Consider the following 25,835-nt stretch of genomic DNA (forward strand, 5'->3'; position numbering starts at 1 on the left):
ACTGCAGATGCTCTGACATCCCTCCAGATCCCTCCTTCTGCCACAGCTCCCATCACAGCTCTCTGCCTGCCCAGTCTGGGTGATGGCCTGCCCGGAGGTCCTTGCCACCCCCGCCACCCTCACCCTAGCTGCTGTGCAGCCCGTGATCAGCTCCCCGGCGGGCAGGGGCTCCTGTGCTGCCCGCACAGCCGGTCTCTCCAGGACCCTCTCTGACCTGAGGGGCCCTAGGAGGAAAACAAAGGGCTGGACCATGGCTGGTTGTGGTTGCACACGGGCAGCCCTGGCCCTGCATTTCGAACACATTTTGAATCAGTGCCGTGAGCTGAATAGCTCCCCTTGCCATGGCACAAATCCAGAGCAGCTTTGCTGGGTGGGCTCAGGATTTGCATTATAAAAGAAAGAGCAGAGAGGCAGCCTGGGCTGCTTTATTTTTTTTTTCCAGGCCAGACGTGCGCAGGGCAGAAATGTTTTGGACACTTCTCGCCTGTGTTGGGAGGAGCAGCTCAGATCCTTGGCTCCAAAGCCAGGCTGCTGCTGGCTCAGACTGAGACTTAAATTCAAGTTGATGTTTTGATGCCACAGAGTCTCTTAATCCTCTCTGAAGCCACACACAAGGGACAGTCACGGGAAAGGGACATTAGCTCACAGCGAAGGACAGTAAACAAGGCGATCCGAGCGGCACGGTACTGCGGGAGACGCTGAGCACAGAATCAGTAAGGATTTTCCTGATAAATTATTATTAACCAGGGGTAACTACGGTGCAGGTTGCTGCGACACAGGACAGCAGAGGGGTTTGCTACCTTGGAGGAGGGTGCTGCTTGGAGGGGCAGAACTCAAATCGTTCCTTTTAGCTTCTCCTCACAAGCTCAGAGAGCTTGCCTTTTCCTTTTGGGAGGGATTTTTAGCAACACCAGCCTGGGCTCTGTGTCCGGTCTGTGTTCCCAGCCTTGCTGTGGGGAAATTGGCCCATTGCCTGAGCTTTTCTGCCTGGCTCGGCTCCCCTCAGCGGCAAGGGACTCCCCGGGGCCTGATTACCCCAACCAGCCCCTCTCCCAGGGGTCTCATCCCACAATGGCTTTGAGCATGGGGAAGAGCTTGCCCAGCACCCGGGTCTGTAGTTGCTGGCGGCCAGGAGGCGGGAGCTGTGGGAGGGCAGGTCTGAGGCTTTGTCTCTGCTGATCAGCAAAAGCAGCACAGACACTGCTGAGCCCTTCTCATCCCCGCCTCCCCCACCTGCGCAGGCTCGGGGGGGACCTGAGCCCCCTCTGGGCCCGCTCGTCCTTCAGGCTTGCTTTGATGAGGATGGGATGAAGCTTTAGTGCAACACTGGGCTGGTGCTTGCACGTTGGGATGATGCCAGTCCTGATGGGGCAAACAGGGGGGTAATGGGGCTGCAGGAGAAGTCCTGCCCATGCAGCCTGCTTCTGGCAGCTGTCCTCAGCATCCCAAAGCTTTCCTGGCAGGCAAACACGCCTTCTCCACACCAAATCCAAGGTCTTCCCAGCAAGACTGGGATCAGCCAATGCCAGGAACTGCCTGTGTCTGACCTGGCAGAGGCAGGGCTCCCGGAAAGGCAGGCAGCAGCACCCGCCAGCCTGCACAGTTTCTTCTCTCTGCACATCTCTTGTCACTTATTAAAGCTCAGAGCTGTGACACTCCTTCCCCAGGGTTGGGGAAGACCTCTGCGGCGCTCCTACCCTGGCAGTGCCGTGGCAGTGCAAGCAGCCAGAGCCAGTACCTCTAGCCTCGTGTGCGTTTGCTCCTTGCCCCCGATTACATAACCATCCCGGAGTTATCAGAAACTGCAGAAAGGAGCTGAGTCGACATTAATTAGTAACCAAGAAGATTGGAAAGGGGATGATGGGAGCAAAATACACAGGCTTTTGTTTGTCTACTGCAGTGAAAGTGCACAGGAGTTGTCTCCCTCCCTCCCTCCCTCCAAGCCACTTGCCTCTGGCCCCTGGTACCCATGTACCGAGGTGGCATCTGTCTCATCCTAAGCTGCCACCTCTTGGTGCTCCCTAGTTCTGATTCCAGCATTGCTGACACTGAGAAAGCAAAAATCTCTACAAAATGGTGATGTTTCAAGCAAATGTAAGCCAAGGACATTTTTTTTGGCCCCCTGAGCTCTGACTCCAGCAGGGTCCTTGCCTCTCCTCATTAGGCTTTTCATCCTGCCAAGACCAGGCTGGGAAATAGCCTCCCTTTGAGATGGAGGCTGGGAGCTTTAATACCATGAGATTTTCTAAGAAAAAACTGTGGCAAGGCCTGAAAACTCATTCCTATCTCTGACCTCGTTACCCCTGACTCTCTGAATTCATGGCCAGCCTGTTTGCTGGCCGGGAAGTGGCAGACAGCAAAAGCGTGGACCCTGGGCTAGAGTGCCCTACGCACCCAGGACTCTGCACACGGGGAGCTTTGTCCCCATCAAACACAGCCAGCTCGGCTCGGCGCCGCAGAGGAAGGCTGAGAGGGGGTGCATCTCTGCCCCTTTTCCCTCTGCTTTGACCTTGGCCTGTTTGCTTTCTCCCGCTGGGGCAGGCTGAGCAAACAGGGGAGGCCAGGCCCCCGGCGTCCGCCGTGCCGCAGCCCGCGCACTTGCAGGAGGGCTGTGCTCCCGGCTGCCCAGGATGAGGCTGCTCTTCCCTGCCCTCTTGCTGGGCCTGCTCGCCGTGGCCCGTGCTGCTGAAGGTGAGCCCAAGCTCTCAGCCAGACGGCCCCGCTCCGGGTGGTCGCTGGCACCGGGTTACAGGGACATTGGGAATGGAGCGGACGTGGCTATTGGGCACTCGGAGCAGCTGGGGGAGCCCGGGCAGGGTGAGGAGGGAGATGGGCAGCAGCTGGAGTCCCTGGCTGTCTTGCAGCGTTGGGGCAAAGCCGAAAGCAGGTGGCACAGCGTGTGGGTGGTGGCAGTGCCTATGGTGTCTGGGGCAAATCCCTGGCTGGGCTGCAGCTGGATCACACGGAGCCAGCATGCAATTCAGATTGTGGCATGGTCCCATCCATGACTCCCATCCTGCCCCAGTGAGCCAGGGACTGGGCGGGAGCAGGGAGGCGCTGAGGGAGCCCCCGGGGCTGGGGGAGGCCGTGGAGAGGTGGGGTGCCCCTCGAGCTGGATGTGATGGTGTTGCCTTTCGCCCCCGGGGCTGGAGAGGGCTGGGGAGGAGAGGTGCTGGCCGTGCTGCCTGGCCCACATCATTCCTTTCTTGGCGGCTGGTGGCTCTTGCAGACTCCTGCGTAGGCCGCTGCGATCAGGGCTTTGATGCACAGCAGAAGTGCCAGTGCGATACCCTCTGCGTATACTACCAGAGCTGCTGCAGTGACTACTCCACCACCTGCAAAACCAAAGGTACCGACCCCATCGGAGCCTCTGTCCCCCGCTGCCGGCAGCGAGGGGGCTGGCTCGGCAGAGCAGGGACTCGGGAAGACACAGTCCTGGGCCATCGGAGCAGGGCTGGCTTTGCCTGCACCTATGCCCATGGGGTGAAGTCAGGGCTAGGATTTGGCGTGCGTGTGCTGCAGTGCCAGGCGTTCGGGGTGGTTGGATCTGCTGCAGTGCGGGGCCCTGGGCTTCGTGCGCGCCTGGGTTGCCTGGGAGCAGCTGCAGCAGCAGGCGGGGAGGCGAGAGAGCGCGTTGCTCTGTGCGGGACTGGCTCTCGCCTTCTGAAAGAAGCAGGATCCCGCCCGGCTGTGCCAGGGCCCAGACCCCTGTGTGGAGACACCCAGGGCTCCCTGGGACCCACCTGCCCCCTCCCGCAGTGACGCGGGGAGATGTGTTCGCCTTGCCGGAGGATGATTACATCGACAACTACCCCACCGCCGAGACCGGGATGAGAGAGGCCACCGAGGCAGCGCCCACAGAATGGCCCACGTTCCTGCCGCCCACGCTGACAACGCAGGGGAGCGAGAGGGACCCTGAGCAGACGCCGCAGGAGGAGGAGGAGCCCGTGCAGGAGCTGCCCACCACCACGCCGGATGGGCCCAGGGAGCCAGACCCCGACGGGGACACTGAGCAGCTGTGCAGTAGGAAGCCTTTCGACGCCTTCACTGACCTGAAGAACGGCTCCCTTTATGCTTTCCGAGGTACCTTGGGGCCCTTTTCCAGGTGTGCGGCTGCCCCGTCGGTGCCCTGCTCTGGTGGCTGTGCTGCGGGGGAAAGGCCCCCCTTCCCCTCCTGCCACTCCAACCTGCCCTCTGTCCCCAGGGAAGTACTTCTACGAGCTGGATGAGATAAGTGTGCGGCCCGGCTACCCCAAGCTCATCAGTGACGTTTGGGGCATAGAGGGCCCCATCGACGCAGCCTTCACACGCATCAACTGTCAGGGCAAGACTTACCTCTTCAAGGTGGGCAGAAGCGCAGCGGGCAGGGCTGGGGGCGAGGACACAGCCTCAGACTTGCTCTGTTCTGACCCTGATACCTTCCACGCACACACACCGTGGCCGCTAGGTATCCCCAGATCCCTGTCTCTATAAGGGAGGCCACACTCCAGCCTGCTCAGAGATAAGCCACGGCTTGGTGGCTATTGCTGCTGGTTGTAGCAGGAGGATGATCCCACAGCAAAGGGATGGTCACAGCCGTGGGCTCTGAGCCAGCGCTGCTGACCAGCGGGCCAGCGCGGTGCCCCCAAGCAACCGCGGCCTCATCACGGCGCCTCCCCAGCGCCTGTTCTGCCCCTCGGCAGAGCCTGGGGGACGCTGCTCCCCGCTCCCTGCCCGGCTGCCTGACCCTGCCTCTGTCCTGCACCCCCAGGGCAGCCAGTACTGGCGCTTCGATGATGGAGTCCTGGATCCCGGCTACCCACGGGACATCTCCGAGGGCTTTGAAGGCATCCCAAACAACATCGACGCAGCCTTCGCCCTCCCCGCGCACAGCTACCACGGCAATGAGAGAGTCTATTTCTTCAAGGGTAAAGGGCCTAGCCTCTCCACACCCACACAGAGCACGGTGCCGTGCAGAGCACCCTCGAGCCGGCAGCTGTGGGGCAGGACACACGTGTCCCTCTCTGACAGCGCTGCGCTGCTAGCTGCTGCGCCCCTGCGAGTATCTCTCCTGATCTCTGCCCTGCTAATGCCTTGCTTGTCCTGCTGCTAGATAAGCGTTACTGGTCCTATGACTTCGCCCGCCAGCCCACGCAGGCCGAGTGCGAGAAGTCCTCGCCCTCCACTGTGTTCAGGCACTATGCGTTCCTGAACCGCGACAGCTGGGAGGACATCTTCCAAATCCTCTTTGGAGGCCGGATGGGTAAGGGACAGGCCAGCCCTGGAGCTGGCAGGGGAATGGGCTGGCATGTGCCAGCATACACTGTGCTGACAGGGCAAGAGGGGTGCAGGCACCGGGGGGAGGGGGATATGATGCCTGGGAGCGCAGGCAGGCGCGATGAGCCACTGCGTTGGGCCGTGCGGGAGCCCAGGCCACATGCAGGAACCCCCCCAGCTGTGGCTGCATCACCCACAGCATCCTGCATGCACCAGCCCAAATCCCACCCTTGCCACACCCTTGTCAGCCCTCGCGTCCCGCGCTGCAGAGCCTGTCGCCAGCCACCTCACACCACACTGTCGCTGCTGGGGACTGTTTATTCCCACTGGAGCCAGAGTTGCCATAGGAAAACCCCAAGGCTGGGCAAGAGAAATGAAAGGCGGAGAGGAGGAGATGGGAGCTCAGCACTGGCAGGGCTGTTCCCAGCCAAGGCGGGTGGCGAGATCAGGGCTCCTGGCTCTGCCCAGCCCCTGGCCCCATCACGCCTCTCCTTCGGGCTGGGGACCCTGTGGAGCAGCTCTGTGCTGTGGGTCTCCAGAGCAGCGGAGGGCTGTCCGTGGGGCTGGTCTCAGCCCAGCTCAGGTGGATGCTGGACCCTGTGCATTACTGCTCCTCACGCTCGGCCTCTGCCTCTTTGCCAGTCGGGGCGAGTGGCCCGCGGTTCATCAGCAGAGACTGGCGGGGGGTGCCCAGCCGGCTGGACGCTGCCATGGCCGGCAGGATCTACGTGGCGTCCCAGCAGCCCCGGAGGAGGAAGTCTCGCCGCCAGCGTAAGAGGTACAAGAGCCATCGGAAGCTGAACGTGGATTTCTGGGGCTGGCTGCAGAATGACTCCGAGTCTGCGGGCATCGAAACCGACTGGCTCTCGGGCTCCCAGTGCGACACCCTGCAGAGTGTCTACTTCTTTGTAGGAGGTGAGTCTGGGGCTGTGGGATCTGGGCAGCAGGGGAGAGCTGTGGGACGGGGAGCCCTCGCCGCCCTGGAGCTGCCCGGGCAGGGGGAGCTGCCCAGCTCTGGGATCCTGCGGGAGGGCAACCTGGGCCGGCAGCTCCCTTGCGGCTCTGCCTCGGGGCAGTGCTGACGGCCGCCCGCCCTCTCCCCCAGATAAGTACTACCGCGTCAACCTGCGCACCAAGCGTGTGGACCTGGTGCAGCCCCGCTACCCGCGCTCCATTGCCCAGTACTGGCTGGACTGCCCACAGCTGGGGGAGGAGAGCACCTGAGACGGGCCCGGCCGGAGCCGCCCTGCTGCATAGCCCCTAGCTAGACCCCAATAAACTGTGAGTGCAGTGCAGGCCAGGGAGCCGCGTCTGTCTGTCTGTCTGTGTGTCACCAGGCAGCTGTGGTTTCTGCAGTCCTTGCAGTCAGAGGTCCCAGTGCCCCCACGGACCCTGGTTGTCCCCCCAGATACAACCGTGCATGGGCTGTGCCCAGCTGCTGGGCCCAGTTCACACCGCAGCTGAGGCTGACGCTCCAGTTGGGCTGGGGCTGGTCAGATCTGCTCCGCCAGCCAGTCCGGGGCCTCTTCCCACTGCAGGACGGGGAGAGCTCCGGCGGCTGCCCGCCAGGAGCAGGCAGGGTTGGTGGCCTGAGGATCAGCCCCTTTCAGTGAGGCACAGCCCCGTGCATGTCCGTGCACTGGGCCAGCCTGGCGCAAGGGGGTGGGCGCCCGACCCCGAGGGGCTGCAGCCGAGGCGCTGCCTGGCTGCCCCAGGGGAAGGGCAGGGGCTGTATCCCAGCCTCCCCCTGCCGCCCTGCTCACCTCTTGGCTCTGGCAGCCCTGGCCACGGAGGGGCCGAAGGGATGACCTTTCCCTCGGGACTGGTCCTGCGCTCCGGACCCCTCTGGTCCCGGCTTTCCCTTGGGAGCAGGTGCTGCTGGGATGAGCTCCTGGTCCTGCGCTGGCTCCTGCTGTGAGCACACATGAAACCCCAAACCCCGACCCGCCACCCAGCTGCCTCCCGGCTGCTCCAGCAACTCCCAGGTGGTTTCCAGAGCCCACAGTTGGGCCCCAGGGGTGACCTCAGGCCCTGGCTCTCACCGCTTCGCCTGGCGTGGCTGGGGGTGCCCGGGGAGCTGACGGGAGCAGGGCAGAGCCGCATCCTCCTGGCTGGGTGGCAGGACGCTGGCACCTCCCTCGGCAGGGACTGGCTGCAGCCTGGGGGGCCCCGGCAGCACCTGGGGGGCCAAGCAGAGCTGTGAGCATGCCGTGCCCTGCCCTGCCGTGCTCCTCCAAAGAGATCCCTGGGGCCGTACCTGGGACGTGATGGCACCGGCGGGCTCAGGGCAGCGCTGGGGGCACCCTGGGCAGCAGGGGCAGCCGGAGGCAGGAGGCGGTTTCTGCAAGGAGAGGGCAGCAGCTTGCACAGCCCTTGCCCTGCTGCAGATGCTGCCCCACCACGGTGCCACCCGCGGAGCGCGGGGGCCGTTCTCCCCCGGCTCACCCGCAGCGGGGCCCGGGAGCCGGAGGCGGGTGTCGCGTTGGACTGGAGGAGCGCCGTGGGGGGTCCCAGCGAGGCGCGGGGGGCACGGGCGCTCCAGGAGCTGTGAGTGGCTCTGTGGGATGGGCTGGCCGGGACATCCCCGAGGAGGTCCGGAGCTGGCCAGGGCGGCCTGGAGAGCAGCGAGGGCGCGGGGCAGGAGGCAGGCAGCCGCTGGCAGCCCTCCAAGCCCTGCCCAGCCCCTGGGATCAAGGTGCCAGTGTTCCCTGTGGGATTCCTGCTCTGGGCGTGGGCAGCACATGGCATGGGGCCAGGCACACCCTGGCAAGAGCCCTCCTGCCCCTTGCACGCGCTGCCAGAGCCTCCCTGGCACAGGCATCCCCATCCCTTGGAGAGGTCCTCTGACACAGGGTCCTGCACGGCCGGGGGGCTCCAGCTGCCCCCCAGAGCTGCCCCACCAGATCCTTGAGTCTCAGCTCTAAGCTTGTGGCTCCTGCATGTGCCGGGGAGGGCTGGGGACCCGCCGTGCCTGAGCTGTTCGTTCTCCACCACGAAGTCCCGCAGGAGGCCGTAGAGGCTGGGCCAGGCTGGGGCTCTCTGCAGGGCCCTGGCCACGCTGCCCTCACCCACCGCAGCAGAGTGCTGCCCTGCAAGGGGGGACTGACGTGGCCCTGCCCGGCTGGACCTGCCTCCCCAGCCCGGCCCGGCCCCTGCCCTCACGGGCAGCCCTGGGGTGGCCTCTGTGCCCCTTGCCGGCAGCCTGGGCAAACCCAGCTGCTGGCGCAGGGAGAGGTTTTCCAGCTGGAGCGCTTGGATTTCTTCCTCCAAGGTTTGCAGCAGCTTCTCCCGGGACACCTGGGGGCAGGAGGGGGCAGCTCGGTGGGGGAGCCCCAGCAGCGGGCAGAGCATCCTGCCCCTGCCCACGGCCGCCCCGGCGGCAGCCAGCGCCCGCCACCGTACCCTGTTAGCCACGGGCCTGGTGGTGACCCTCCGGGCCCGGCTGGCGTAGTGCAGCGTGCTCAGCGTCTCCGAGAGGCAGCGCGAGGACGGGGAGATGCAGGCGACCTGCCAACAAGGAAGAGCCGCAGGTGAGCTGCCGCGGGGGGACCCTCGTCCCCCTCCAGCCTTCCCCCGCGGGTCTGTGCACCCCACCCAGCCCCGAGCCCTCGCCCAGGCTCCTCCAGCCACATACCATCAGCGTGACCCCCGTGCCGCCCAGGGAGCGGGCCAGCAGCCGGGTGAGCTTGCTGTCCCGGTAGGGGATGTGCGTCCACTTCCCTCGCGGTTTGGCCAACAAAGAGATGCAGTGTCCTGCGAGAGGACGAGCCCCGTTGCACCCTCCCTGGCTCCGCCGGGGCTCCGGGGACCGGCTGCCGCCGAGGAGAGCTCCCCGGGGCCTCACCTAGGGCCAGCAGGCTGCGGTTGATGTTGTTGGCCTCCACGGAGAGCTCCCCGGCGGAGCCCGTGTCCTTCACCCGCTCGCTGCCGGCCAGGTCCACGAAGCACAGTGTGCCCTGCTTGCTGGGGCGGGTGCTGGGCTGGGGGCCCGCGTTGCTGGGATGATGCTCCAGCCCTGCAGCCATCCCCGCTCGCCCACGGCAGCCGTGGCACGGCCAGCCTGAGCCAGCGACCCCCTCCCCCAGCAACCTCCCAGCCCCCCTGCTTTAGGGGTCTGTCTCCCAGCTGCTCATCCCAGTCCCACCAAATCATCCTTGGGGACGAGGACGTGATCCCCCAGCCTGGGGCTGTTGGCACCCCCCCACGAAGAGCCCCAGCCCCCCCATGCCCTTCCCCATACGCCTGGAGCGGGATGCGCGCTCACAGCCCGGCTGCAGACGTGGACGGTCAAAAGAGCGTGGCTGCGGCTCGAGTGCCTGTTGAGGGCGTGCGCAGAGCTCCGGCGCCTCCGGGAACCTGCCCGAGGGGGACGGAGAGATGCAGGGGTGCACGACACCGGCTCTGCACCCGCTGCCCGCCGCAGGCCCCTGCCCAGCCGCTGCAGCGGCACGGGGACAGGGCCCCACTCAGCTGCCATCTGGGACCCTCTGCCAGCCCCAGGGACGGCGCTGGTTGCTGGGCACCCGCAGCCTTGACGCCACTGCATGGGGCTGAGCACTCTGCGCTGGGTCCCGCACCTCCCCGACGCAGGACTGTGCCCCCTCGCACAGCCCGGCCCCACGCGCTTGGCTCAGCACCTTCCAGGAGCAGGTTGGCGATGGCCTCCAGGCTCTCGAAGTCCACGCTGAGCTGGTTCTCTACGTAGAAGCCCCTGGATTTGCTCCACCGCAGGGGCAGGGTGCAAGGCGGCCCCGGGCTCAGCAGGTCCCTGACCTGGGGGCAGAGGGGGCTGGCAGGGGGGAAGGCAGGGGGGCAGCCCGGTGGGGCTGGGACAGGGCGGTGGGGCAGGCGCTTACCTGCTCGTTGTAGATCTCCACGTAGGAGGCACTGAGAGCCAGGCCAGCGCCCCGGCTCTGCTCCAGGAGATGCGCAAAGGACCTTTGCATCAACCCCAGGAGACAGGGAGCTGCCGGCTGGGCCTCACTCTGCAGAGACACATGAGGGAGAGCGGCCCAGAGGCCAGGGTGACGGCACCTTTGGGTCCCCATCGGTGCCTCCTGCCTGCTCCCACCACCCCGGTGCCCAGTCTGGGTGAGAAGAGTGTCCCGCGACCAGGATCAGGTAGTGGAGGGGGACAGCCCCGTACCTGCGCGAGAGGCCCCATGAGGGTGTAGGTCTTCCCCGAGCCAGTCTGTCCGAAGGCAAAGACGGTGCAGGCGAAGCTGGGGCAGATGCTGAGCCTCAGGCACGGCTCCGGGCCGCGGAGTAGGGATGCCATCTCCCGGCACAGCCCGGGCAATGCAGACGTGCTGCGAGGCCTGGACGGGCTTCCCGGGAGTGGGAGCGGGGTGGGACGGGATGGAGGGGCTGGGGCACATGAGGGGGCTCGCAGGGCCTCACCCGTCTATCGCCAGCTCCAGGAGTTGTCTCATCCCGCTGCCTTCGAACACGGCTTCCTGGGAGGCACCGGAGTCGAACACGGCGCTGAAGCCGAAGGTGGCATCGTGCCTGGCCGCGCTCACCTGCGGACGGGTGCAGCAGGGGCTCGGGGGGTGCCGGTGGCCCCCGGCCCCCGCAGCGCAGCTGCACTCACGTGGACGGTGCTGTCGCCGAGGCTGCGCACAACCCGCCGGTCCCCTCGGCGCGTCTCTGTGCAGGTCAGTGGCCGGACCCTAGCCGGGGGGGGACGATGACACAGAAGTGTCGCTGCATGGGGACGCCTGGGGGGGCCCAGTCTCCCTTCCCGCAGCCCAGGCGCTGCCCTACCTCCCCGCACCGGCACGTCTCCCGGGCTGGACAAGGCTGCCGCTCCATCCTGTCCCCGCCACCTCCCCGAGTCCCCTGCCCGCCCCCCCCTTACCTCACCACCACTCTCAGGCGCGTGTCTCTCCCTGCCACGGGGCCTTCTTGCTCCTCTCCTGGGCTCCTTCAGCAAAGCAAAGAGCAGTTGGGGGGGGTAGGTGCCTCTCTTGCCCCCAGGGCTTGCCGGAGCCCCCCGTGCCCCCCAGCCTTGCTGGGAGTCCCAGCCACAGACCATGCGGCCCAGGTTCGTGCACTGGTGCCTGCACACCTGGCCAGGGAGGGTGGCCGGGCACTCGCTGCTCAGGCCCTGGCTCTGCTCCGGACACGGTGCCCTCCCACCCTGCTGCGTCCTCGGGCCTCCTGCCGCGTCCCCAGGCCTCCCACCATGTCCCCAGGCCTCCCGCCACGTCCCCGCTCACTTACGGTTTCTGCAGGGCCCGGGGCAGCGTTTTGGTCCTCGCAGCCAGCTGAGGCTCCCGTCCCCGCTCCCCCTCCGGCTCCATCGGCCCCCAGCGCCCCTCGGCCGCGCGTTCGGGGCGCCGGTGGCGGCCGGCCGGCCCTGGCAGGAAGCACCGCCAGCCAGCCCGGGGCTGCCCAGCAGAACAGGTACCACCGCTCCGGTTAAACATTGACCGGTGCCGGCCCCGCGGGAGAGCGGCCCAGGGGGGAGGGCAAGGCTGGGGGACAGGCGGTGAGCGCTGCCCCGTGTCACCTCGTCCCCGGCAGCCGGGACAGCCAGGCACTGCCAGGCTCCCTGCCCCACTGGTGCCAGGCTCTGCCCCGACCCCCTCCCCTGCCCCTGGTCCTTCGAGCCCCACCAGCCCCGGGGCTGCTGCTGCAGGGGCATCTCGGGGCCTTGACGGGGCACCGTGTGCTGAGACCTGGGCGCAGTTACGGGTGGGGACGGGCGCAGAGCTGGGGGGGGACCAGTGGGAGGGGACCAGTCCCGGGAACCATCGGGGCGACCAGTACTGGGACCTGGGGGGGTGGTAACTGGTTTCAGGAGCCATCGGGGACCCCGGCCCCGGGAGGCAGCAGGCGATGCCGTGGGGGGAGCACTGACCCTGGGGGCCGCCGGGGGGGGGGGGGTGTCGCATCCCGCGGGTGCGGGGGGCCCTGGCCAGCGCCGCCCGCTCGGGGCGGTCCCAGCCCGTCGGGGGGAGGCGCCGGGGGGGGGATAAAAGCCGGGGCGGCGGCGGGGCCGGGGGAGCAGCGCAGGATGAGCGCGGCCCCGGGCGCTCCCCGGCCGCTGCTCCGCTTCCCCGACGGGGCGGGCGGGCCGGGCGGCGGCGGGCGCGCGGCAGGCAGCGGCAGCCCGGGGCCCGGTCCCTGCCCGGGGGGGCCGCGGAAGCGGCGGCGGACCACGTTCAGCCGGGGGCAGCTGTCGGAGCTGGAGCGGGCCTTCGCCGCCGTGCCCTACCCCGACATCGCCACCCGGGAGCGCCTGGCCGAGCTCACCCAGCTGCCCGAGGCCAAGATCCAGGTGAGCGGGGCCGGGGACCCTCCCCACCTCCGGCCCGGGGCGCCGGGACCCTCCACCCCCCCCCGGCCCGGGTCGCCCCGTCGGGCCGCTGCCGGGGTCTCACGGCCGCCCCCGCCCGGCCCAGGTCTGGTTCCAGAACCGCCGCGCCCGCCGCATCCGCAGCGCCAAACCGGAGCCGCCGCCGCCGCCGCCCGGGGAGCGGGACCTGCCCGCGGCACCCCCCGACGCCGACGGTGCCCTGGCCCCGGTCCCCGCGCTGCCGGAGCCGGGAGCCCAGGGCCCCGCCCGGGTCCTCCCCACCTCGCTGGGCTCCATCTCCGACCTCATCTACAGCGCGGCCATCACCAACCTGGGCGAGCCGTAGCCCCGGCGGCCCCCCCGGCCCCCCCCGGCTTAGCGCCGTGGTTTTCATCAGCGCATGGAATTACTGCCGGCTCCTTCAGGTCCCTGCGATGCCATCCAATATCCTAAATGCCGGTGAGGCTGTGCCGGGGCCAGCTCCCGATCAGCCCCCTAATACCGACTAATCTTTTGGAAAAATACCTTAATCTGAGGCAGTATCCGCGGATGATTGTGGCACGGCCGCCCCTAATCCGCAGGCACGTTCGCAGGTGCCAGCCGATCTCCCCGTATCGGATATTAAAGCGTGTTTCAGAGGGGCTTAGCTGCCATCAGAGCATTAATCACCGTGTCTGGCCCTGGCACGCTGCCCGCCCGGCAGGTGTCCTGGCCCACAGTGCCCAGGGCTGGGCCGTGCCAGCCGCTGGGCCCCCTCCCCATGGCAGGGCCACCCCTGCACCAAGCTGGCTCCATGCTCTCCTCCATGGCACTCGAGAAGCCCCCGGGCTCTGCACTGAGCCACTTTTCCTCCTGGGTTTAAGTGACTGCTGGCAGCTGGGGCAGCCGTGGGATGGAGCTGCACCTTGCAGTCCCACCTGGGCCCTTCGCTTTGACCCAGCTGGGACCCCCGGCTGCTCCAGCAAAGCCCTGGGGTCCCTCAGCCTCTGAGTGGAGGGACAAACCCCAGCTTCTGCTTGCTGGTGGGGAGAGACCAGCTAGTGCTGCAGGGTGAGGAGGGTTTTCCTGAGCCGGCTCGGCACAGAGCAGGCGCTCAGCCTCCCGTGGGACACCAGCGCCGGCTGGCAACGGCCAAGGGCGAGTGCTTCTCCGTGGCAGCCCAAGTTCCTGCCCCCGTCCCGCGGCTGAGGGGCGGCAGCGCGCCCGCAGAGGGGAAAGCAAGCTGCCGGCGCTGCCTGCGGGCACCCTGCCGCACTCCACAGCGCAGTACGGCGCTGCTCTGGCAAGCAGCTACGGCGTGTGTCCCTCCTTGGGGCCCCGAGTTTCCTTTTGGCACTGACAGTCACAAGACCATGGATCAGGAGAAGTGGCAACCCCCAGCGTGACCTCTCCCTGCGCGAGAACACGGTACGAGCTACGCAGAGGGTACATCTGTCTGCCGCGGCGCTGGAGACGAGGCTGCAACCCCAGCGTGGCTGCAGCGCTGCTGCGTTAGATGCTGTCGTTCTCCTGAACGGGTCTGTGCAGAGGGGAAATCAAACCAAACCACCAAACATGAGATGGGCCAGGTAACTGCCCTGCTGGTCACAGGTGAGTAAAAACCTCCCTAAAGCAGGGAAGGGACCGGGAAGGAGCAGCAGGAACAGGCCACGTGAGGGCAGTGTTTTCTGCAGGAGATGGAGCAGGATAAAGAGGGAGAAGGAAGATTCACAGCTCTCCACAGTGTCTTTTAGATGCCAGGCCAGCGTGCTGCACAGCAACAGAGCTCCTGCCAGGCAGAAAGAAGGCTGCAAACATAAACACAACATATTTATTTCCAAAAAAGCCCAGAGACTTCACAAAAGAACAGCAGCAGCTGACGCCCCTCTCTATACTGGGACGGTATGAGTCCACTGCTGTTGGCTCTTCTGTTCTGCAGCTGCAAGATCTTTAATCCATGATTTATTTCAGGAACGTAAGGAGTGGGCAAGCAGAGGATGAGGCCTGAGGAATGCAGCAGTTTTCCTGCTAACAGTAGCAGGTACAAACAGTTGATAGCCCAAGCACAAACCTGCCCAAAATAAATGACTCCTGGGCAAAAGCCTCCAGCACGAGGGTCACAGTTCGCAGGGAAATGCACGGTCACAGTTTCCCGAGGTCTCCTTCAAGGGTCCGCACCATTACATACAGCTCAGCCAAGCCAACCACTGAGGCCACGATGACCGCTGACAGGATGCGCTGGGGACACAGAAACAGAGATAAGTGACCCCACGCATGCGCTCAGGCTGCCGCCCGGTGCCGGGCAGCGCATCTGCCACTCCGGGCGGGCCTGCACCACGCGGGCTCCGGGCACCCCGGGCCTCCGCGCTCACTCACCGCAGCCGTCTCCGCAAAGATGTACTGGCTGCCCAGGTACGTGCAGGCAAACGCGGCCGCCACGGTGACAATGAAGTTCAATATGGTGATGACCACAGCTTTAACGGATCGAACTGCAGAGAAGGGGGAGAGACAGTGATTTTTAGGAAAGGCTAGAAGCTGCTTGTCAAGTAGCCTTGGAGAGAAGGGTTTGGGACAAGCTCTCATCCTGCTAACTGAATCTGCCAGCAACTGCCTCAGTCTGGCTACAGGAATACTCCCAAATGTCCATGCTTTCTGCCTCCAGAAATATCTGTAAGAACTATAAGTGGGCTGCTCCTTCACTCGAGGAACTTTTGTGCATCAAAACCATCCAGTGAGATGCTGCGGCTTGGAGCAGGGAGGGCTGCTGGATGTCAACAACTAGTGATGCGATGGTTCCCATGACTGATTTTTCTGCCTGTAGCTACTACACACTGTGCGGCATCAGCAGGAGAGGCAGCCACTCACCTTGCCTCCCAAAGTCAGCCAATGTCCCATACCGGTTCAGCTCCTAAAAGGAAGGATTAAAACCGCTTGTGTTGTATTGTATTTTAATAACAGAAGCAATACCGATACAATATCCTGTCTGAACGCCTCATTCAGAAATACATCTGGCTTCTGCGGGGCTCTAGCAGTGGTCAGATATGCTGTAGTGAGAAGCAGTTCTGTAGAGCCTGGGTTTCCCTGGATTTGTGCTTGTGGTCAGTCTAGGACACTGAAAAGGGGCGATTTCTAATCCCGGCTCACATCCCCCCTCCATTACATTCATTCTTCTGGGAAAATTTCCTTTGCTATTTGTCACGTTGCTACCTGTCATGCTTTTGAGGGACGATTCCTGAATGCATAGCAGAGAATGCCCACATACACGGCATAACTACAGGAGCCCCAGGTAATTAGAAAAGTAGAACTTAAAAGAGAGATTGGGTGGTCATCCAGCCTCTCCTGTCCTTCAAGTCAGCTTGGCTGGGTGGGGGATAACACCGATTTGGCAGCCTGGGTGGGTTCATGCAGTTTTTTAAAGAGGAGAGTTTTTGGCAGCCCGCCTTGGGGGTGGTGGAGCAGCTGGGAAGCGTGTCCCGGGCGCCAGCCCATGGCGCTCACCTGGCCGGCGACGTTGCGGGTCATCCGCCGGTACTCCTCGTTGGCGAGCCGGGCCTTGATCCGCTCCAGCCGCGCCACCAGCTCGGGGTTCTGGGGGGGCAGAGAGCCGCCATGAGGGCCAGGGCTGCCGCCGCCGCTGCTGGGCCCGCTCCCGGCCCTCACCTACCCGCGGCGGCACCGGCACCTCGGGCAGGTCGATCTCGCTGCCTTCCAGGAGCTCGTGGAGATACAGCGGGGACCCTGCGGGAGGCGGCCGTTAACGGGGGCCGGGGGCGGGGGCGGCCTAGCCCGGCCCCCCGCCCCTACCTGCCTCCCGCAGCGCCCCGTGCAGCCGCCGCAGCAGGCTGAAGGGCACCAGGGCGCCGTCGGAGCCCAGCGCCGCCTCCAGCTCGGCCCGCAGGCCGGCGGGGAGCCGCGCCAGCTCGCCGCCCGCCGCCGCCCGCCTCAGCCGCTGCCCGGCCCGCACCGACGACGCCATCTTGGCCGGCCGCCGTCGCCTGGGGGACGCCGAGAGCAATAGAGCGCCGCCGCCGCCGGGCTAGAGCGGCGCGACCCGCCTCGCGAGGGCCGCCGGGAAGCAGGCGGGGGGTGGGGGCGCGGTGCATTGTGGGCTGGCGGCGGGGTCGGCCCGGCCGGCGGGATGTCGGGCTGCGCGGCGCGGCGGTACGTGGCGGCGGCGCTGAGCCGGTGCCGGGCCCGCGGGCTGCCGCTCTGGGAGCCCCCCCCGGCCCGCGGGCCGCGCGCCCTGGGCGCGGGGGGCGCCGCGGCCGTCCAGCTGCTGCCGCGGCGGCACCTTTCGTCGCGGTGAGGCCTGTGGGGGCGGCGGGGGGGGGGAGCGCGGCGGGGGGGGGGAGTTGCTGGGGGGGGGGGGCCCGGAGGTGGGGGGAAGGGACGTGGGGGTGCTGCCAGCGGGCGTGTGGGGTTAGGGGGTACTTGGGGGGCGACGGGGGAGGGGAGGGGGGTGGGGGCTGTCGGGGGTGTTCGGGGCTGGGGGGGCACTTAGGGAGCGATGGGGGCAGAGGAGGGATGTGGGGCTGTCTGGAGGCTTCTGGGGCTGGGTGTGGGGCTGGGGGGCTGTCGGGGCAGGTGGGGTTTGGCAGACTGTGGGAGGGATGGAGGGGCTGTCGGGGGGACAGGGATGTGGGAGAGGGGAGACTGGGGGGATGGGGTAACGGGGCAGGGGGTGTGGGGGGTGTCGAGGGCAGTTGGGGAAGGGGAGCCTGGTGAAGGGATGCCGGGGGGGGGGTGGAGGGCAGGGAAGGGGGTGGGGGGCTGGGGCTGTCACAGGGGGGTGTCGCACCCTGAGGGAGGGGCAGGGTGGGGGCTTTACCCAGCCGGCAGCTGGGGCTCAGGGCGCTTTGCCCCACACGCGGCTCTCGTGGCCGTGGGGGCAGGTTCAGCACCGGCTGGGCAGCTCCCTACACACCCAGCAAACCCGCTCTCTCCTCCTAGGAACCGTCCGGAGGGCAAAGTGCTGGAGACAGTGGGGGTGTTTGAAGCACCAAAGCAGCATGGCAAATACGAGACAGGCCAGGTAAGCAGTCCTGGGGAGCGGAGCCGACCCTGCAGGCTTTTTCCACAGAGGTAGGGTAGCTGCGTGATTTACCTGCAAGAAGGCCACCGCGTAGCAGCAGAAGGCCAGAAGTTTCACAGTTCAGCGTTCCTTGTCTCTGCTGTGTCTGCAGTTTGTCAGTCATCTGACAGTAGGAATTGATAAGAATCTGCAGCATGACACAACTGTTCGTACAATGGTATTTGCTCTGCTGATTTTGTTTAATTATAGTTTCCCTTTGGCAGCAAAGGAGTCAATTGCTGAATTTGAGAAATAAAGCTAAACTTGTAATTTCTATGCTCATGACTCATATATCTGTTTCTCCATCTTTGAGTGGCCTCTTCCATTCTGGTCTCCTTTTCTGCACTTCTGATGTCCTGATTTAGTCATTCTATAACTGATTTAGTCATTCACTTTAATGGGATAGAGATGATGTGAATTTGTTCTTTCATCCCAAGCTGCTTATGTTCCCTCTTTGTCTCTGCTCTATGCCTACACAATGGTGATTCTCCCTTTATCCCTATCCTACATGTCCAGGCTCCATGTAAATGTTGCTAGTTCTGCCTCTATAAAAATTTTTTAGATGTTATCAGAAAAGGGCTTTTGGCTCCCTGTTTTCTGTTGTATCTAAGTTGATGGAAGCTTGCTGGGTGTTAAAATGCAATTATTTGTTCTTTTCAGCTGTTTCTTCACAGTGTGTTTGGTTATCGAGGAATAGTCCTGTTTCCCTGGCAAGCCAGACTTTATGATCGAGATGTTGCTTCTCCTGTCACAGAAAAGTGAGGATTTGTTCTCATTTGTATGCTGTTATACTACTGTATGTACATTTCTTTGAGTTTCTTGGTCAGGATAAACAAGTTTTTTTAAGGAAGACAATGGTACAAGTTCGTTTTGCATGAACATCAGTTGAAAGAGAGCTGCTCAAATGAGAGATTGCATGAGTATTAATTTTATTATAATTAAGAGACAGGATGGAATTATGAAGGAGAGTGTGTCTGTCTAGAAAATAAAAACCAATCCTCTCCACATTTTTTTTTTTTTTAGTAAAACAAAACCTTGTGCTGCTTTTTGAGTTAGGACTAGGCTCCTGTGTTAAAATTGCAGGCTGCTTCCTGTATAGATTGCCAGTGAGTTGCATTTGTCACCTGCTTCCCCAGTTTCAACCTGGTAGGCTAAGTTTATCCATCTGATAGACTGAGTCCCTTTTTATTTACTTCTGTCCCCTCTCCCATCCATTTCTTTCCCTGGCTCTTGCTGGAGGTATGCCAGGCGAGTGTGTTTGGACTTGGAAAAGACTGAGGAGTGAGCAGATAGAGAATGAGCGAGCAGTGAAAAGAGCTACCCCAGACGGGATACTGGACTGACCAGGAAGACCTTCCGAGTCATCTGAGAACAGAGCTGTTGTGCCAGTATGATTGCAGACTCTGAAATGTACTTTAAAAATTACTGTTTATGAGTGGGCTTGGTCCTTGTAAAAGCGGTTTGCTACCACGTGGAAGTGAACTCTCTCCCCTCCTGCGTGCTGGCTCAGGGAAGGGGGGTGGGCTTGCGCTAGGGCACGGGTTAGTGGGGCTGCTCTGAGCTCTGCTTTTCTGTTTAGGAGTGAGAATGCGGCAGGCCATGGTTCCAAAGAAGTCAAAGGCAAAACACATACTTACTACCAGGTGTTAATAGATGCCCGGGATTGTCCGCATATAGTAAGTAACCAGTAATCTTTTTACTGAAACTCAGAGATCTTCTCCTATGTGAATTCTCTAAATGTACAGCGACTGGAATAAAAAGGCTGACAGAGTGCTGCTAAGATGACTAACCTGAGTTCTAACCCTGGGAATGTTTGGAACTATTATGACAAAGTCATTCTTCAAGTCATAATTTCCCTGAGAAGGATAGTCTGCAGTGTCATATCACTATTTTCTGAGCCATATTTCCCCTCTCCAACCACAGTTCCTCTTCCTGTTGGCATTCATGCTCTGTTACACATACGTCATTATGATTGTGGGTGACAGCACCAAAAACCCTCTTTGCTTGATGTTTGAGTGGAGAATTAGTCTAGAGAAATTAAAAAAAGAAATGTTCTGATGTGAATTGGTTAAGTAAAATAAATGTGACACACTTAGGAGAGAACTGTAAATTAAAACCAGGCTGGAAACTGGCCTGCAACATTCCGTACTGAAAAACATAAACCTGCCTTTTCCTCAGTCCCAGAGATCGCAGACAGAAGCAGTTACGTTCCTGGCAAATCACGACGACAGCAGAGCCCTCTACGCCATACCAGGTGAGTAGTGTGTGCCTGGTGGTTCACTTGGAGCTTTGTGGAGATGTGGACTGTTGTGATGCGAGGCTGGAAGAGTCGTAAATCTCTTCTGAGCTACTCTTTACTGGAGATGTTCAATGACTTTGGGGATTTCTTTCTCAGGTTTAGACTATGTAAGCCATGAAGACATCCTTCCCTACAGCTCCACCGATCAAGTGCCCATCCAGCATGAGCTCTTTGAGAGGTTTCTCATGTACGACCAAACGAAAGGTATCTTCTGGCTTCAGAGGGAAATCTTTGGAGCCCGCTGCTTAATGTGTTCTAAGACAAGTATCCAGAACTCATCATCTTAGATACAGTGTAAAACAGTGGTCTGGTTTGGGTTTTGTTACAGTAAAGCCTCCTTTAAGTAATTTTTGTAACTATGTGAAAGCTCTAAGGGGAGGACACTTGGTTACAGTGTGCCTCTCCTGCTAAGCAGTCACCTTTCCCCTCCCTGCAGCTCCACCTTTTGTAGCAAGGGATACACTGTGTGCTTGGCAGGAAAAGAACCATCCCTGGTTAGAGCTCTCTGATGTGCACCGAGAAACCACAGAGAACATCCGAGTCACAGTCATCCCTTTCTACATGGGCATGAGGGTAGGTCTGTGTTGCACCTTGCTATGTTAGTTTTGTGATCTGTTTATCTTACATGTTTTTCTAAGGCCGATATACTGACTGAAATTATTTTCTGCTCTTGCTGGAGAAATGACTTCTTATCATAGTTGTGGTTGCATTGTCATTATTTCCAGCAGAGGTATGAACTTGAAACCCTTTTCCCATACATTTTTGGAGAACAGCTCCTGCAGCTTGGCTTTTGCTTGTTACTTGTAAGATGCGAAATACCCTAGACTGTTCTGCAGAACAATGTTAGCAAGATATTCATGACGATTTAGGAAAGCCTGTACACTGATCCTTGACTACCTGCATCACAGATGGGCACATATGTAAGGTGGCACCAAGGCCATCTGCCCTATAATGATAGATATGCCATTAACCTCCAGCAGTGAGGTGGTGGGCGCTGCGGTCTGTTTTCTGGTTCTAATGCAGATTAGAGGGTTTGGCTAAAGCCTTCTGGGTTTAGCTGGTACTATGTGCTTTCTAAAGCTTAACAATTTGATGTTCAGCATCCAAAATAATAAGACCTGATGTTGGCCAACAGTTCTCTGAGCGGGAGGGCTGGGAATTACATCAGCAGTTTGATTTCTGAATCTAGTAGAACAGGGCTGCCTGGGAGCCTGGGCTATTAGGGGTGAAAGTTTTGATGCGGAATTGCAGCTTCCATGGAGCCCAACTGATATTTGTCCTAGCATGGTCAGACAAAGAGATGCCTGAAAGCAAGGATTCAGGTGTTTCTAGACCTGTGTAAAGTGCATAATTAACACGGAGATCCATTTTTGGTCAACCCTCCGTAGTCACAAGATCCTTGAAATTCTCCCACCTCATGATTACATGTCTAGAGCAGAGCCAGTGCCAGGCGGTAACTGATGGACTGCTTTGGAGAGCAGCTGTCTTTGTGCTCATGTGAGTTGTCTGCGTCAGTCTGGCATGGAGCATAGGCCCCTGTGCTTGTGCCGTGCTGACAGCTGAAGAGGTTTTGTCGCTGATCTTTGAGGGACAGCGGCTAAAGTCTTCTGTTTCTCTTGACAGGAAGCCCAGAATTCCCATGTCTACTGGGTAAGTGCCTTTTGTTTCACAAAGCAGCTAAGGGGAAGGAGTTTATTTGCTGTGGCATCATTGCTGTGTGATAAGCTCTGAGGGAGAGTAGCCCTTGCCTGGCAACTGTTTCCCAATATCTGCTGTGGGTTATTAGCAATTTGCAGTTGATTCCAGCTCTTGATCACAGTCTTTCTTCTGTCCAGTGGCGCTACTGTATTCGCTTGGAGAACCTTGACAGTGAAGTGGTACAACTACGAGAACGGCACTGGAGGATATTTAGCTTGTCTGGCACTTTGGAAACTGTCAGAGGTCGTGGGGTTGTAGGAAGGGTAGGTATCATGTAATATCATGTATTTCTGTTGGGAAATGTAGCCTTTTGCTTGGGCTGATTTAGCAGTCAATTTCTTAATGGGTGTTTTTAGATGGAATACAAAATGAGCTATGGAAAAAAAACACATGAGGAGCTTTTCATGTGTTGTTAATACTTGTGAGCTGAAACCTCACACTGAGTCTTAGAGAATGGTCCTAAATGACTGATAATGGGAAAACTGAAATTCTCATGCTACTCACTGGGTGAGTTGTTTGTCATCTAGTCGGTAGTGATGCTCAGGGTGCTAAGCAGAAAAGAGGAACTGGTGCTAAGTACCATTTTGAAGCCCATGGATCTCTGTTTGTCTTGCTGCTGTGTAAATTTCCTGTTGATGGGTGGCTGTAGAGAAATGTTAAGATCTGCTGCTGATGTAGAGTGGTCTCTTGTCTTCTCAGGAGCCAGTTTTATCCAAAGAACAGCCAGCATTTCAGTACAGCAGTCACGTCTCCCTGCAGGCATCCAGTGGTCACATGTGGTAAGGAGCATTTATTACTGCAGTAGTATTTAGATATAGGACCCCACAGCGCTGATCTGGGACGCAGAGTTTGCAGTCTGGAATTAAGACTCAAAGGTGGGTAGAAGTGGACTGGACAGGACACACTTGATAGTTAAAATGGGTATTTTTATGAGCTACTCTCTAGCAATAGTCCCAATTAGTGATAAGAACATCTGCTGATTCCCTGCACTGAGAGAGGCTCCAGGCTAGTTTATCCTCTTTCTCTGGTCTGTGCCAGACTGGACTTGAAAAGAGCTGGAGCAGTTCTCCATCATCAGCTGATGTACCTGGTTTCTGTCCCTCTCAGTCCTTGCCGCGAGAGGCATGTCTTCATGTGGGTGTTTCCCTAGGACAGCAGGGATGTGTGCACAAGTATTTCCTGCACTTCTGCCAGGCTTTGACTCTATCCCTGAGTGAAGCTGTGCAGTTCTGTGTCCAAGGAGTTGGCGTGTAGGATTATTCCCAATTTAGGTCAGATAAGGCCTTCAGTCTAACTGACATTAAAGTCTCCTCTTCTGTAGCTGTGGGTAAGAAAGTGCTTGGGTTGAGCTGTTCTTTTCCTGTGTCTTGGGGCTGAAATAGATTCCCTTCCCTTCAAGTGGGCTGGCACACTTAGTGTCCTCTCTGTGGGGACAAGAAATGTGCTGCCACCTCTTGCCTTGTGTATGACAGGTCTTTCTGGCTTGCGTTTTTTGAGTAAATCTGTTTTAGAAGTTAAGCTGGCTTGGAATTGCCTGAGTTGGAAGATGCATGAGAGCAGCTCTGCCTGCGAGATGCACTTTTGTTAGCATTGTTTGCTATGCGATGTATTTACAATTGCCTGAATGCATGCCCTGGGGAATTAAAACAACTTGTTTAGTGTTTTTTCCTCTCTACATGCATCCTGAAGAGGAGACAAAGGTTCTGAAGTTCAGAAGCTGTGTTCAGCTTGGCTTCTTTAGTCCTTATTTGTGTCCTCTGCATAATGAGAACCTATTACTGTATCTCCACAGTCCTCTTGCCCATCCCATAGTCTGCAGTACACAGTGGTCTGTATTTCAGGGCAGCAAGAGTTCTTCCGGGGACGTGGCAAATGCTTCTTCTGTGTAAGGACAAATAGATTCGGTTCTTCAATGCCCTTTCTGAAATTCAAAGCAGAAGCTCCTCCAAGTTATATCTGTGATGGGATTTCATAATTGTCCCAGGCTTCTTAACCAGTGGAGCTTCTGCCAAGAAATAAGAATCTGAATTTACTGGTAACCAGTTTGTAAAAATAGCTCAGCTGGTTCTGTCTCATTTGAGGTGGGTTTTAGGTAAACATTGCTGCAGATGCTTGGGGTGCAATATAGCTCCTGGGGGCTCCAACCATGACATCTCTCTTCAGGAAATGTACATCAGAGACGTGTTGTAAACTGCCCAGGAGTATTGTAATAATTGAGTCACCTTGGCAGATGTGTGCTTGCTGCCAAACCGGCCTTGCAAATGCAGCCCCAGAGTCCCTCTGCAGGACATGGAAAAGTTCATTTCTTACCTTTGAGCTGATGATTCCTAGCTGTGTTTGCCCCTGGCCTCGGTGTGATCTCTGCCTTTATCTTGCAGGGGTACATTTCGATTTGAGAGGCCTGATGGCTCCCACTTTGATGTCCGAATCCCACCCTTTTCTCTGGAAAGCAACAAAGACGAGAAGACTCCCCCCTCCGGCCTTCACTGGTAGAGCAGACTGAGTGCCGAAACCCACAGACAACTGCGTGTGTTGTAGACCTTTGCCTCCCCATCACACTGCAGCCAGGAACACGGAGCTTTTAAACATTTTGAACCATTTTTGTTTTAACTGTTGTCTAACGGGGAGATTTTTTTGAACTTTAATACTGGCTCTCTCAGGCTGCTTGTAAACATAAGCTCTGTTACAGTTAACCCTTCCCTTCGAGGCACCTGCTGGGGTTGGAGCTGGGGAGTTAGATCTGTGCTGCTGCAGAAGATTGGCCCGCTCAGCAGGCCTGGACCCCTCCGATGTGTTGTGACTTCTCTGCAATATGAGGTTTCTCTAATAAACTGGCCCTTCCAGTTGCAACCCGTCTTCCTTTGTAAACCAAGGCCTGGGTTTTGCATCAAGCCTGCTCCAGCCTGTTGCTCCCCCCCTCACCCACGTGTAAAGCAGAGTCAGCCCGAACTTCTTACTGCTTCAGCAGAGAAGATTTTTAGGGAGCAGAAGAGTGAGCGGTTCTGCTTCCTAGCGCGGCACAGCCTTCCTGCAATGCAGCTGCTTTCTGGGGCCTAGCCAGGGTGTGGCAGAGCAGCCCAAAAGCTGAGCTCCCTCTGCGCAGCTCTGAACGGCACTGCTCGTCTGGGCTGTGCTGGAGGGATGCAAAGCCCGTTTTGTTGGAGAAGGGAGTGCAGAAGTGGAAAGGTCGTTCGGCAGGTGATGCTGAGCAGGCTGCTGTGCTTGGAGCACAGACCAGCTTGTTGTGGTAGTGCGGTACCAGTGGACAGGAGCCCTCCCTTGCTGCAAGACTTGCCTAGCATGAGAAATGTGCCTCTTAGGTGCAGAGGAGTAACCTCGAGCAGTTGACATGATGGCAACCATATCGCCTTGGTTGGTAGTTTCTGCTTCAACAGGAAGGGCTTGTTTTAACCTGAAATACTGAAGGCACGATGAGGTGGTGCTTGGCTTTCTACTCCTGCTTTCTGAGGTCAACAGGTCTTAACTCTTGTACACTGTGCATAGGCCCTGCAGGGCCAAGCAGGCACAGGTCAGTGAAATTCCCATATGCTTACAATGTATATAGATTTGCAGGAATTTTGCTTTTACATATGAAGGGTCCTGCCTACAGTGCAAATCGGGCATTAGCTATTTTGCAAGCCAGAGCTGTGCTTGCAAGTGCTCCGAGGATTGCTGAGATCCCCTGAGGGTCAGCAGAGAGACGTGGACCTCTGTGGTGGGACCCTTTTGGCTGCCTGGGGGCTTCCAAGGCCAGATTGTCTGGGCAACTCACGGGGACAGAGGTAGATGGCTTTGTGATGTGAAGGCTGGGCAAAAAAATATTGCTTCTCTGCCTGGTCTTGCTTAAATGGCAAGGGATAAATAGCTAAGAGGCCTTTTTTCTTCCTCCTGATTTGAAAGTATTCCAGTTGTCTCCTCTTCCCCAGTCCTCCCCTCTGAACTGCCTTTTTGCCTTTGGATCCGCACGGCAGTGCTGCGGGCATCCCATCGGCCAGACAAACGGCCTTCAGCATGCGAGTCTCTCCCGTTCTCCTCTCTGTCTTGCAGCCAACTGATACAGAGAGAAATAGCTACTGCTGCTTAGACAATGTTTAGTTGTCACCAGTCCCTTAACTTCCTGACTTCCTTCCCGGCAGGTAGGACTTGCTCTCTTCAGTGTTCTTAAAGCTAAGAGGTTAACGCCGTCTGCTCGCCTTTAGGGACAGGAAAGGATTGGTGTGAAGAACAGC

The 25,835-nt window shown here is 59.7% G+C and overlaps 5 protein-coding genes and 1 long non-coding RNA gene across 12 annotated transcripts; 4 read left to right on the forward strand and 2 right to left on the reverse strand.

Moving 5' to 3' along the window:
• Positions 1-442: 442 nt before the first annotated feature.
• Positions 443-6,558, forward strand: VTN (vitronectin). The gene is made up of 9 exons (XM_026105644.2): positions 443-713; positions 2,542-2,691; positions 3,230-3,349; positions 3,760-4,083; positions 4,205-4,344; positions 4,751-4,907; positions 5,093-5,242; positions 5,899-6,171; positions 6,362-6,558. Exons 2-9 carry the CDS (start codon positions 2,631-2,633, stop codon positions 6,478-6,480), a joined length of 1,344 nt encoding a protein of 447 aa, XP_025961429.1. The 5' UTR covers positions 443-713; positions 2,542-2,630; the 3' UTR covers positions 6,481-6,558.
• Positions 5,561-11,647, reverse strand: KIF12 (kinesin family member 12). Of its 6 annotated transcripts, none has more exons than XM_064523291.1 (16): positions 11,482-11,647; positions 11,117-11,182; positions 10,850-10,928; positions 10,657-10,778; positions 10,403-10,478; positions 10,113-10,241; positions 9,894-10,029; positions 9,521-9,612; positions 9,101-9,236; positions 8,891-9,009; positions 8,659-8,763; positions 7,702-8,553; positions 7,514-7,597; positions 7,299-7,435; positions 7,020-7,165; positions 5,561-6,814 (listed from the first exon to the last, which is right to left on the reverse strand). In XM_064523291.1, the coding sequence occupies exons 1-16, from the start codon at positions 11,559-11,561 to the stop codon at positions 6,750-6,752; spliced, it is 2,424 nt and encodes an 807-aa protein (XP_064379361.1). In that variant the 5' UTR covers positions 11,562-11,647; the 3' UTR covers positions 5,561-6,749. The 6 variants fall into 6 exon arrangements, with proteins under 6 accessions (XP_064379361.1, XP_064379358.1, XP_064379360.1 ...); XM_064523288.1 differs by having other exon boundaries at positions 5,561-6,845; positions 7,020-7,168; XM_064523290.1 differs by having other exon boundaries at positions 9,497-9,612.
• LOC135330322 (uncharacterized) lies at positions 8,652-10,783 on the forward strand. Its single transcript, XR_010392277.1, has 3 exons — positions 8,652-8,786; positions 10,126-10,377; positions 10,671-10,783. It is a non-coding gene; the product is annotated as an uncharacterized LOC135330322 (long non-coding RNA).
• A 591-nt stretch (positions 11,648-12,238) lies between the features above and the next one.
• Positions 12,239-15,515, forward strand: SEBOX (SEBOX homeobox). Its single transcript, XM_064523302.1, has 2 exons — positions 12,239-12,541; positions 12,666-15,515. The coding sequence occupies exons 1-2, from the start codon at positions 12,278-12,280 to the stop codon at positions 12,903-12,905; spliced, it is 504 nt and encodes a 167-aa protein (XP_064379372.1). The 5' UTR covers positions 12,239-12,277; the 3' UTR covers positions 12,906-15,515.
• Positions 14,356-16,670, reverse strand: TMEM199 (transmembrane protein 199). Of its 2 annotated transcripts, none has more exons than XM_064523300.1 (6): positions 16,503-16,670; positions 16,203-16,276; positions 16,037-16,126; positions 15,404-15,446; positions 14,915-15,027; positions 14,356-14,776 (listed from the first exon to the last, which is right to left on the reverse strand). In XM_064523300.1, the coding sequence occupies exons 1-6, from the start codon at positions 16,639-16,641 to the stop codon at positions 14,681-14,683; spliced, it is 555 nt and encodes a 184-aa protein (XP_064379370.1). In that variant the 5' UTR covers positions 16,642-16,670; the 3' UTR covers positions 14,356-14,680. The 2 variants fall into 2 exon arrangements, with proteins under 2 accessions (XP_064379370.1, XP_025961393.2); XM_026105608.2 differs by having other exon boundaries at positions 16,343-16,601.
• On the forward strand, positions 16,607-24,456 carry POLDIP2 (DNA polymerase delta interacting protein 2). Its single transcript, XM_064523299.1, has 11 exons — positions 16,607-16,840; positions 17,489-17,570; positions 18,270-18,367; positions 19,189-19,285; positions 19,788-19,863; positions 20,005-20,112; positions 20,345-20,481; positions 21,532-21,558; positions 21,744-21,869; positions 22,306-22,385; positions 23,985-24,456. Exons 1-11 carry the CDS (start codon positions 16,677-16,679, stop codon positions 24,097-24,099), a joined length of 1,110 nt encoding a protein of 369 aa, XP_064379369.1. The 5' UTR covers positions 16,607-16,676; the 3' UTR covers positions 24,100-24,456.
• The last annotated feature ends 1,379 nt before the right edge of the window (positions 24,457-25,835 follow it).

Source organism: Dromaius novaehollandiae, chromosome 19 (assembly GCF_036370855.1).
Source record: "Dromaius novaehollandiae isolate bDroNov1 chromosome 19, bDroNov1.hap1, whole genome shotgun sequence".
Taxonomy (NCBI): domain Eukaryota; kingdom Metazoa; phylum Chordata; class Aves; order Casuariiformes; family Dromaiidae; genus Dromaius; species Dromaius novaehollandiae.

Bases quoted from the DNA above. Each gene is read 5' to 3' on its own strand.
- VTN (XM_026105644.2), top strand. From the start codon at position 2,631: ATGAGGCTGCTCTTCCCTGCCCTCTTGCTGGGCCTGCTCGCCGTGGCC. The intron at 4,084-4,204 runs GTACCTTGGGGC...CTCTGTCCCCAG, and splicing joins CTCCCTTTATGCTTTCCGAG to GGAAGTACTTCTACGAGCTG. The intron at 6,172-6,361 runs GTGAGTCTGGGG...CCTCTCCCCCAG, and splicing joins TGTCTACTTCTTTGTAGGAG to ATAAGTACTACCGCGTCAAC.
- KIF12 (XM_064523286.1), bottom strand. From the start codon at position 11,561: ATGGAGCCGGAGGGGGAGCGGGGACGGGAGCCTCAGCTGGCTGCGAGG. The intron at 10,030-10,112 runs GTAAGCGCCTGC...CTCTGCCCCCAG, and splicing joins TGGAGATCTACAACGAGCAG to GTCAGGGACCTGCTGAGCCC. The intron at 8,554-8,658 runs GTACGGTGGCGG...TCCTGCCCCCAG, and splicing joins CCAGGCCCGTGGCTAACAGG to GTGTCCCGGGAGAAGCTGCT.
- SEBOX (XM_064523302.1), top strand. From the start codon at position 12,278: ATGAGCGCGGCCCCGGGCGCTCCCCGGCCGCTGCTCCGCTTCCCCGAC. The intron at 12,542-12,665 runs GTGAGCGGGGCC...CGCCCGGCCCAG, and splicing joins TGCCCGAGGCCAAGATCCAG to GTCTGGTTCCAGAACCGCCG.
- TMEM199 (XM_026105608.2), bottom strand. From the start codon at position 16,514: ATGGCGTCGTCGGTGCGGGCCGGGCAGCGGCTGAGGCGGGCGGCGGCG. The intron at 16,277-16,342 runs GTAGGGGCGGGG...CGCCTCCCGCAG, and splicing joins CGGGGCGCTGCGGGAGGCAG to GGTCCCCGCTGTATCTCCAC. The intron at 15,028-15,403 runs GTGAGTGGCTGC...CCTTCTCTGCAG, and splicing joins GGCTGACTTTGGGAGGCAAG to TTCGATCCGTTAAAGCTGTG.
- POLDIP2 (XM_064523299.1), top strand. From the start codon at position 16,677: ATGTCGGGCTGCGCGGCGCGGCGGTACGTGGCGGCGGCGCTGAGCCGG. The intron at 19,286-19,787 runs GTAAGTAACCAG...CCTTTTCCTCAG, and splicing joins CCCGGGATTGTCCGCATATA to TCCCAGAGATCGCAGACAGA. The intron at 20,482-21,531 runs GTAGGTCTGTGT...TTCTCTTGACAG, and splicing joins CTTTCTACATGGGCATGAGG to GAAGCCCAGAATTCCCATGT.